Raw genomic sequence first — 10,669 nt, 5'->3', positions numbered from 1 at the left:
GGCCTTTTTTGGAGGGGCGCAGAGCAGGCAGGAATGTCTCTACGTGGCAGTGGGAGGGGGAGGGACACTCCACTCTCACCAGGGGTTTAATTAGTGACCGACAGGAAACAAGTTGTAACTTTAACTTTAAGCAGAAGAATAGAATAATATGCACTGCCTCAGTCGAGAATTTTAAAAAGGCCAAATAACCTTGCCATGCATATAAAAAGTACATGAAGCGCTCCATAAACTACGATGTGAAGTTGTTTTTTTTTTTTTTTAAGTTTATTCTCTGTCAAGTTTTTACATGTACTGTATTTGGACAGAACAACAGCAGTGATTTACTTGTGATCTACAGTGGGAGGAGCAGCTCCAGCAGCCCCCACCCGCAGGAGCGACTGCTCCAGCCCTGCGCCCCGGGGGAGGGGAAGCTTTGTCCGGATACGTGGTGGAACTTGAGGCGGTGCTATAGACCCACGCACACCGACCGTCCGGGATCATCCCAGCACAGCCAGCCCCTCCACCTTCTCCCAAACTTCAAAAATGGCACCCTCCACTTCTTCGCAACTCCTCTCTCTCCTCTTAATCCCCCTTTTCGCCTCAGTTGTGAACTCTCAGTATGAAAAGTACAGCTTCAGGAGTTTCCCCAGGAACGAGCTGATGCCTCTGGAGTCAGCCTACAAGTACGCGCTGGACCAGTACACCGGGGAAAAGTGGAAAGAGACGGTGGAGTACATGGAGGTGTCCCTGCGGCTCTACCGGCTGCTGCGGGACAGCGAGGCCTTCTGCAACCTGAACTGCAGCTCGGTGCGGCTGGACGACGAGCAGAAGTTTGCGGAGTTTCCAGAGCTGCGGGCCTTTGGTAACGTGATGAAGAGGGCGCAGTGCCTGAAGCGCTGCAAGCAGGGGCTGCCCGCTTTTAGACAGACCATGCCCAGCCGGGACACCATAGAGGAGTTTGAGAGGAGAGAGCCGTACAGATACCTGCAGTACGCCTACTTCAAAGTAAGAAAAACACGTTTAAAAGGAGAGTAAACAGTCTCCTTCACATTTGAAGCCAAACCTGGAGGCGTTGCATGGTTTTACGTGTTTGTTTGCCTTATGGTGATCATCAGTGTGAGATTTACTGTGGAGACCAGTGCGTCCATAGTTTCTTTTTTGACGTCACCGGTAGTGAAAATACGTTTTGACGTCACCTATGTGCCACGGATGCACGGGGGGGCTGTGTTCTGTAAACGAGGAGGTCCTGAACTTTTACCTCTGCATGTTTGTGTTTTCTTCTCCCTATTAAGAAGTAAAATCTTTACAAAGGCCCTTTCACTGGTTCTACATTCTGCCCCAGTTTGATCTCAAGTGGGCCAGACCAGTAAAAATCATTGTCTTTTAACCTATAAATAACAACACATCCAGATTGTTCCCTTTCTTTTTTTAAGGTAAAAAAAAATCAAATGCATCCTGAAATTGTTCACTATTAAGGAACCGTTCATTCATAAGATAGATGAGGAACAGCCTGAGATGTCTTAAGAGAAAGTGTAATTTAAACAATGTAAACAAAGTTTTTCCACATGCAGTCAGTCATTTAGGTATTTTGGAACTTAACAACAGTGGAGTATTTTACTTCTTTATGATATGAACAACTTGTCAAAATCTAGAAACTCTTACACTCCTGTGTAGTAATTCTACACTGTAAATTCTAACAAGTCAACTAAATTAGAGTCCAGTTACCTCAGGAAAAGTATGTAAAAGAACTTAACTGTGTCAAATTTATGCCACCAACTTTCTCAAAAAAAACCAAGTAAATTTGGAACAAAAAATTACTAGAAACTCAGCATAAGAAAGTAAAATTAACTATCAACATATGCTGACAGTGGTTAAATGCTAATAACTTATTAACAAATATCCGATGAAGCTGACATGTGTAAATGCTGCTAATGAGGAAGACAGCAACAGTACAGATAAATGTGGGCTCACTATTTGGCAAGCTACATGTCACTGTTGTCCTTTTTATCTAATGTGTTGTAATGATTTATAAAGTCTTTACCACCATGTACAAATCATGTTCAAGGGTAGTCTCATTGTATTTTATTGTACGACATCCATATTGATGAAATTATATGAATGGATAGTAGTGTAAACACAGATGTTACCAATTATACTAATTAAGCTTTCCAGTGAGCTAACATGCTCAGTAGCAGCATCCCGACTCTGTTTGACCTGCGTGGAGCAGAAGCTTAATTGGTGTCATTGTTAACACCTGTGTTTACTCAGCTACTTCATGTCAATATGGCTGCTGTGGAAAAGGTCTGTACCACTTAGATATTGAATAATGGTGGGCTATAATCTGGTCATCTTTATCCTAGGGTGAAACATTCCTATCTCGATGGCCTCGCCAAGAATGTTCTGTGAATGGTGTCATGAGTAAGAAAATTATATAATTCACAAGATTTGGCCTCACAGTCATTAGGTGTCACCCGATTTAACATATATACGAGAGGAAATGTAAGGAATCGCCCATTATTGTGGTAAGGTAACAATACACTGAGTAGCTGTATAGAAATCAGTGAGGAACTAATAAGAAAGGGCCTGAAAATTGACAGTTCAATAATAAGTACTTTCTTAATAAATCTGAATCCACCCTCATATTCTAATTATCATATAAACCTCAGTTCAGAGTAATGTGGGAGATATTTATTCATGGTTTATTGGTCCCAAAATCCTTGATAATGACTACTAGTGTTAGTGTTGAATTTGTATTATTACTTTTATTGACAAGCACAAACAGCTGTTTACACTGCGTGTGTGTGTGTGTGTGTGTGTGTGTGCGTGTGTGTGTGTGTGTGTGTGTGTGTGTGTGTGTGTGTGTGCTGCTTCTCCCAGTCTGATAACCTGGCCAAGGCAGTGTCCGCTGCTCACACCTTCCTGCTGAAACACCCTGATGATGAGATGATGCAGAGGAACATGGCCTACTACAAGAGTCTGCCTGGAGCCGAAGAACACCTCAAAGACCTGGAGACCAAATCTTATGAGGTATACAAACACACACACACTTGCAGAATCCGATTCTATTCAGATTGCATTCTCGAGGCATGGTGACGTGGAAAGACTGCGTGCACACAAGAGTCACACCCGTACCCATGACCTGTGAATGTACACGCACACATACACGAACCATACTATTATTGGCTCTGTGAGTGTGTGATGTGGTAGCAGCCTGCGGTGAACCACCCAAGCTGGCCACATCATGGGAAGACTCATTCATAGACACCAGTGTTCCCAAAAATGGGACTTTGACAGAACTGTAGTGACCCCAGCAAAATAAAGAGTTGAAGGTTTCGCAAATGTGCAACAATTTATTGTTTTTTTTAGTTCAGTGTGCCGCACACAGCTGTTTCTGTTTGAAAAAAACAAATCTGAGGTCTCTCATGCTTGTTGTCAGACACTTGGAATAACAATCTGAGCCTGTCAGCGACAAAAATAAGCACAAGCAAACAAGCATCACCTGCCCTGCACACCCCGCCGGTGTACTTTGGTGAACAATTATGAGATTCAGCTCGTAAAGTTTTCATGCTCTTGCGTTACTCTTTGTACAACAGCGCAACTAAAAAACAAGAACTGAAAGTTGTCAACTAACTACTCGTTGATAGGGAATACAGTACAGAAGTGGATTTCTTGCTGGGTTTGACTCACGGCACCCCGGGGCTGAGTTAGCTAACCAGGTGGCTAGCTCCGTGGCTAACCAAGCTAACTAGCTAATGCCAGTTTCAGTTCAGCCGAGAGCAGTTAGCCTACTTTAACAACAAGTAAACGAGCTAACTGCTGACTTTACGACAAGTCCAAATGGTACAACTTTAGTTGAAGTCCAGGAAAATATTCACGGACACACTTATAATGGTGTTATGAGGGCTGATGTCAAAACCAACCACAAATGACAGTTTCATGTGGATGTTAAAATATAAAGCTAAACAGCGTCTTTAAGATTCGATAATGTCAATTTGTCATAACAACGACATTTAAACAATTTCAATGTCATACACATTTATAAAGACTCCATCATGTCAGTCTTCATGACAGTCTTATGCACGCCCCTTCAAATAAAGTCCTACCTTAATAAAGTTTTAACCACATGGCTACAACAGTGATGCAATCAAGCCCAAAATGAACATAAAATGACTGACTGTGTGTTTTCCTGTGTGTGTGTTATTGCAGACATTGTTTGTGCGTGCAGTACGCGCATATAATGGAGAAAACTTCCGTACCTCAGTGTCAGACATGGAGCTGGCTCTACGGGACTTCTTCAAGGTCTACGACGAGTGTCTGGCTGCGTCCGAGGGCCCCAGGGACGTCAAAGACTTTAAAGACTTCTACCCCTCCATAGCCGGTCAGTTCACGACCGGCTCATCTGCAGTACCTCCGTTCTAACCCTGTTCTGTTTCCTGTTTCTTGTTATTGATCTTATATCTTTCATCGTCTTATTTTGAATCTTCGTGCAGTGTGATGCAGAGCTTTGATTTCGTTCTTCTACAGATCACTACATTGAGGTCCTCAACAGGAAAGTGAAGTGTGAAAATGACTTGACACCTGTCGTAGGGGGATTCGTTGTTGAGAAGTTTGTGGCCACCATGTACCACTATCTGCAGTTCGCCTATTACAAATGTGAGTAGCATGTTATTACCAGTTTCTTACTGCTGACACACAGTTTGTACATGAAACCAGAGCATTCTTGTCCTTTCTTAAGATCTACTGTCATGACGTTTATGAAGGACAATCCCTGGATTGAGTTTTGTAATTGTTGTGTTTTCAGTGAATGACCTGAAGAACGCAGTGCCGTGTGCAGCGAGCTACATGCTCTTTGACCCCAATGATGAAGTGATGAAGAATAATGTGGCCTATTACAAATTCCACAAAAGCCAGTGGGGACTGACAGAGGAGGACTTCCTCCCCAGATCGGTGAGACATACTATGACTACACAAACCCTATGCAAACACAGTGAAGCACACACAGTTCCTGTCCTTGGTTAGTCTCTGGGGGACAACAAGGTTTTCAGATAGAACGAGGAGAAAAAATATATTGAAAGCCTTTATTTAGTCAGGTTTATTGGTTTGAAACAGCAACCAGTTTTGACCTGACCAATATGCCTGGCTGAAGAAAGAGTTTTAATTCCAACTTTTCTGTCTTTGCTCAAGAGTGCCTGAAGAATGTTTTCTGTTTATGGCAAACACTTATGCATTGAGTGGGAAGCTACCGCCAGTAGCTGGTTAGCTTAGTGTAAGTCTCTGCTTTGAAAGACTTTGAAAGGAGAATCCACTGGTTGCCTCAACCTGACAACAAAACTCTCTCTCTGCATCTATTTCATTCGGCCAAGAAGTAGAAATAGTGATAAAACCGTAACTTGCTGTTTTTGCATTTTGTTTTTTGTACAGATTAAACAAACAAGGTATAACTACTAGCATAACAAAGCATCAATACACTTGAGTATCACATTGTGTAGTATTGTGTTTTGTGATACTGTATTGATTCTCAAAAATGGAGCTGAGTCAGTTAATTCCTATCCTAAAATTAAATTATAAAAAACAATCCTAATATATCACATTGCTTACAGTATTGCAATATATTGACTCTTAACCTTTTTATCATGATACATGTTGCGTTGCCAGATTCTTGCCAATAGACGGCTGTGGATACAACATGCTAATTAGTAATCTCTCAAGGTGGTGGATTTTCTTAGCTTTGTTTTTCAGTCTTTATGTTAACTTAAACTGTCTGCTGTCTGCAGCCTCATACTCAGCAGTCAGAACTGTAAGTAGTATCAACCTTCCTATCTACAGTACTTTGAGGCAAGAAAGAAAAAAGTGAAACTACTGCTTCAATTAATTTTGATACTGAGGTAAATTAGATATTATTTCATGTCTCTCTCTCTCTCTCTCTCTATATATATATATATATATTATGGTTGATTGTCAAGAATAGTTAGGTGTTTTTTTGTTTTTTTGTTTGTTTTTTGTTTTTTTTTGTGTTTTTGGGCTGGAAAACACAACCCAATCTGGCAACACAGTGTGCAGTTCAAAGTTAATGCCAGCAGCCTGTTATGTAAACAGAGGAAAACAGCTTGCCTTGTTTTGTCTGAAGGTAACAACATTCTCCTCCCAGCACCTCTAAAGCTCACTAATAAATACTTATATATCTCGTTTGGGAAAGTCATCAAAATCCATGTGTTAAATCCATGGGTTGTGGGTATGTGCCCATTTCTTGGCCAGCATAGAGACTTTGTGGCGTCGTCTTTGTACAAAACCAGTAGAGTGGCTGTTTCCAGTCTTTGTGGTCAGCTAAGGTAACTGGCTACTGGCAGCTTATGAACATTTAATGAACAGATATGACAGTGGTATCAATCTTCAAAAATAACTCTTGGGAATAAAGCAAATAAGCATATTTCCCACATATCATATTATTCCTGCACATGTGAAACCGATTCAAGACATGGCCTCTCTGTCTTCTTTCCTTGTTTTGTCATTGGTTCGCTACAATACACATTTCACTTGTTGTGTTCCTGTGTGTGTGTGTGTGTGTGTGTGTGTGTGCTACAGGAGGCATTGCGGTACTACAATCAGACGACCATGCAGCTACAGATGCTGGAATTCTCCAAACAGCACCTGATGAGCGATGATGAGGTACTTGGTTGCGTTTACATTTTTTTGTGTGTTAGTACATGACAGGATGCTTCTATCCAGGAGGTTATCTTTGGTGAGGTGAAGGGAACATTAGTTACAGCCAACACTTAAAAACAGACCGGCATGATTCCCATGAAATCGGTCAGAGTTTGGATTAGGTTGTTTGCAGCTCTCACAGGCTCTGTCCTTGTGTAACTTATGGAAAAACCCTGGATACCTCACTCTGGTCACATGACACCCTGCAGTACAATGTGGGCCCTGTGTTAAACAGGCTGCAATATGACAGACGACCATGGGGTGGCAGCATGACACTGGTATTTCTTTAAATTATTATGATGCAGCACAAGGGCCGTGGCCATCAGGGCAACCAAATATAAGCCAGGATTACATGCTGTATGTGGTAAATACCATTTAGTTCTTGACTGTAATCTCTTCAGTAATGCCAGGTATGAGAAATCACAGATAAAATTGAGAGTGTGAGGATTTATGCAAATTAACTTGCTGCAACATATCACTTTGAAATAAAACAGACCCCCCTGAGTTGTTTTTTCCTCCTTTTTTGTGTATGTGTCTGCAGGGGGAGGTGGTGGAGTTTATAGATGAGTTCCTGGATGAGGATGACAACCCCACGTTGGAAGGTCCGCCAAGTAACTGAAAAACAAACAGCAAAGCAGCACCAACACTCCTCAGTTTGTATTTATTGGGTTTTGTACAAGGCTCTGATTGGTCACTGTGTTCTTACCTGCAGATCCACATCATGAATATTCCTATTTGTGCACTAAATATCCAGTCGAGTTGTGTAGACATACAGCAGAGTGGCTAAATGATTTAAACACGGTGATGATAGAGATAGAAATATTTTTACTGTTTTATGGATTCATTCCTCCACTGTGAATCATCTATGTTGTCTTTGAAAGATGGAAATTTTTACAATGAAATGATAATAAAATGTGTCAAAAATCAGGTGTTTTCAGTTATCATTACAGTGTTGCTGTAATACTACCACTGCTAGTTTTGGGGATGTGGCAATAACTGTTGAATAATATCCTTTTCACGTGGGGCTGCAATGAGGTTATTTTTCTGACTAATATCACAGATGTAGATTTCAGGGTGGGGGGGGGGGCACAGGGGACATGTACCCCTGAATATTCAGTCTGTTCACCATAAATTCATGCAGAAAATTCCCAATTTGGGGATGCAAATTCACCAAAATGCAGGAAGTGAAATGTTTGGTCCTCAAAAGTTCCTGGCAGACAACTTCCTGATCCCCCGTTTAATATGCGTCCCCCCCAGTGTTGATATGAAACCAACATCGTTTGTTCTATGAAATGTCAGAAAATAGTGGAAAGCACTTATTACAATTTCCTAAAGCACCGGTTCACGTATTCAAATGGCCTTTTCTGTCCAAACCAACAATCCAGAAACTAAAAGTGACGAAGAAAAGCAGCAAATGTCAAGTAAAGGAACTGGAACTGGGTGATTTTCAGTATTTTTGCTTGAAAAATCACCTTAATTATTAATTAATTGACTAATACTCCGTTTGTGTCCCTTGATTTTTCACTGGGGCCTCAATAAAGGGCTGACAGCAGAATGTTTGCGAGGGTCCTTCAGATGAAACCCGGGGCTGTGCTGAGCAGGGAGACATCCAGAGAAAACACTGAGTTGTTTAATAATGTTTGAACATTGAGTCTCTGTGCAGTTTGTCACACAGTGATGTTAAAAACCCACTGGGGAACATTCTCGCTGTATTACAGTGCGTCTCTCGCTGCGTTCTCATTCCTCTCCTGCCTGTATTTACCTGTCTGTTTTATTGCCTCTCCTTCTCCCTTGCAGATGCTTTATCTTTCATCTGCCCTCGTTTGTTCTTTTTCAAAACTTTTTTAGAAGATATAACAAAGAAAAATGTGACAATGGCTGATAGAGGGGACTTGATTTAAAATTCAGATAAAAGGCCGATTATGAGGAGTCAAAGTCGCAGGTCAAAGTCACATGTTTATATGTGACAGGCCAGTGCATATGTCTGTTGGACTTTGAGGAAATAAAAACAGAAATCAAAAGTTAAAACCACATGTTTCAGAGTTTATTGTGACTTAGAGAACACAACTACAGTACACATTTCATCCTGACTTCACACACATCAGGATGTTTGAGATGAGGAAGCGACATTGAGAAATATTTGCATGACTCAGCAATGTTAAAAAAAGTAAAATTTATCATGATTTTGCTCATAACTCAGGTGATTTCTGTATTTTTTCATATTTGAAGGTTATATTCAGTTTCAGGCATGGATCATGCAGAAAAACAGGTATGTCTGACAGGTCATTGTTTTATAATCCATAATGTGATCTTTTTATGTTGTCCCGAGTACAGTACATGTGAACAACAGCGTCTAATAGTAGATGAAGTAAAAACCTTGTGTGAGACGTGAAGAGGCATTGTCTACTGTAAATTGTGCTGGACTGTCTTGGTGAAGAAACATAAGTTAAATTTATTTCTAACATGTGAGTAACACTACAGTACTGTATTAAAAAAAAGTTACAACCACTCATATTTACAGAAACATACAGACTACATGTATTTAATTCCCCAGGTCCTCGCCACATTAGATCATCAATTCAGTTTCAAACAGAAATAATAAAAAAAAATGGCATTTTGAAATGAATCAATAAAAATACCCTTAGAGCTGAGAACACTGGATGTTTAGTTGGAGATAAATGAAAAACAATCTGATGATCCTTCATGACTGATGACACTATAAAGTACCTCATCAACATCCACCACCCACTTTTGACATAGAGAAGCACTTTCTATTGAAGTTATTGCCATATAATTCATTTTGTAGTCTCCATACAGGACCAGAATTACAAACTCTAATATCTAAGTTTAAATCCTCTTGTGACTATATGAATTTATTTACATTTGCACCTTGTTATTCTAACATGACATGGCTCTTAAGTATTTGGCACAGTACCAAAACATCAAGAGTATAAAGATCACAGAATCGTACAGAACTATGGTACACTGTAAAATTCTTCATTTTTTTGAGCTAGAACTGGACAATAAACCAAAATTATAGTTATCAATATTATTAATTTCTAATCAAGATACTCATAAAACAATTGTTGAGCTAAATGTGTCTGAAATCCCAAATATTTAAAATTAGAAAATCTACAACAGGCAATGATATCTAACCAAACATTAAATCTCCCCATAAAGTTGCAGCAGTATACCAGGATCATGATATACTGTGGTATGAAAATTGCTGGTTATCACACCATGTTGCTTGTCAACAGTTTACCATATTATTGTCATCAAAAATATTTCAGGTTTATATCATGTTCCATGTCTGTCAGGACATAGTATTTTGTGAAATTCTAATAAAGTGTATTATAATATATTTAAGACCCTATACTAATATTTTCTGAGATGTTACGGTGAAATCTCATATCTCTCATACTGTGATTAAGCAGGACAAACAACAGAACACAAATAAGGAAATATAATACACTGATGTATTAAAACTATTCAGCATTATATTTATTACACTTTAGGGCATGTGGTCCAGCCCTAATTTTACCCCAGTGTCACATAACATTTTGAAATCTAATCAAGTTTTTATTGAACACCCTAAACCAAAAGAATATGTCAGATTATTACTAATCCTTTAAATTAAAATTGTAACTTTGAGGGCTTCAGCCCATACTCATTCCCAGGCCAAGAAATACCAAGCAGGAAGTTTTGTCTCACCCCTCTGTGTCTCATACAGATGCACAAACATCTTTTCCATAATGCTGTTCGGACTGTAAACCAATCCGTGTCAGGTGATGTAATGTTGAGATGGAGAAAGACTTCATGTGGGGTGAATGGATGGGAGAAAGGTCTGGCTCCACACATACACATTCTGCCATAGATGCAAAACATCCTGCCCTGTTTGTATTTCTCTAAACCAATCATGATCATCTTAGGTGGAGCTAAGCCCAGGATGCAGCAACAGTGCTGCTCCCAAACAGTCTCGGGGGAACTT

The 10,669-nt window shown here is 40.1% G+C and overlaps 1 protein-coding gene across 1 annotated transcript; it reads left to right on the top strand.

Annotated features, from left to right (window-relative positions):
• Positions 1 to 486: 486 nt before the first annotated feature.
• On the top strand, positions 487 to 7,608 carry crtap (cartilage associated protein). The gene is made up of 7 exons (XM_084738483.1): positions 487 to 984; positions 2,857 to 3,006; positions 4,186 to 4,357; positions 4,504 to 4,632; positions 4,781 to 4,926; positions 6,562 to 6,645; positions 7,223 to 7,608. Exons 1-7 carry the CDS (start codon positions 523 to 525, stop codon positions 7,298 to 7,300), a joined length of 1,221 nt encoding a protein of 406 aa, XP_084594609.1. The 5' UTR covers positions 487 to 522; the 3' UTR covers positions 7,301 to 7,608.
• The last annotated feature ends 3,061 nt before the right edge of the window (positions 7,609 to 10,669 follow it).

This window comes from Lutjanus erythropterus, chromosome 16 (genome assembly GCF_056507025.1).
Source record: "Lutjanus erythropterus isolate fLutEry1 chromosome 16, fLutEry1.hap2, whole genome shotgun sequence".
Taxonomy (NCBI): Eukaryota; Metazoa; Chordata; class Actinopteri; order Lutjaniformes; family Lutjanidae; genus Lutjanus; species Lutjanus erythropterus.
This window is presented reverse-complemented; position numbering and strand designations above follow the sequence as displayed.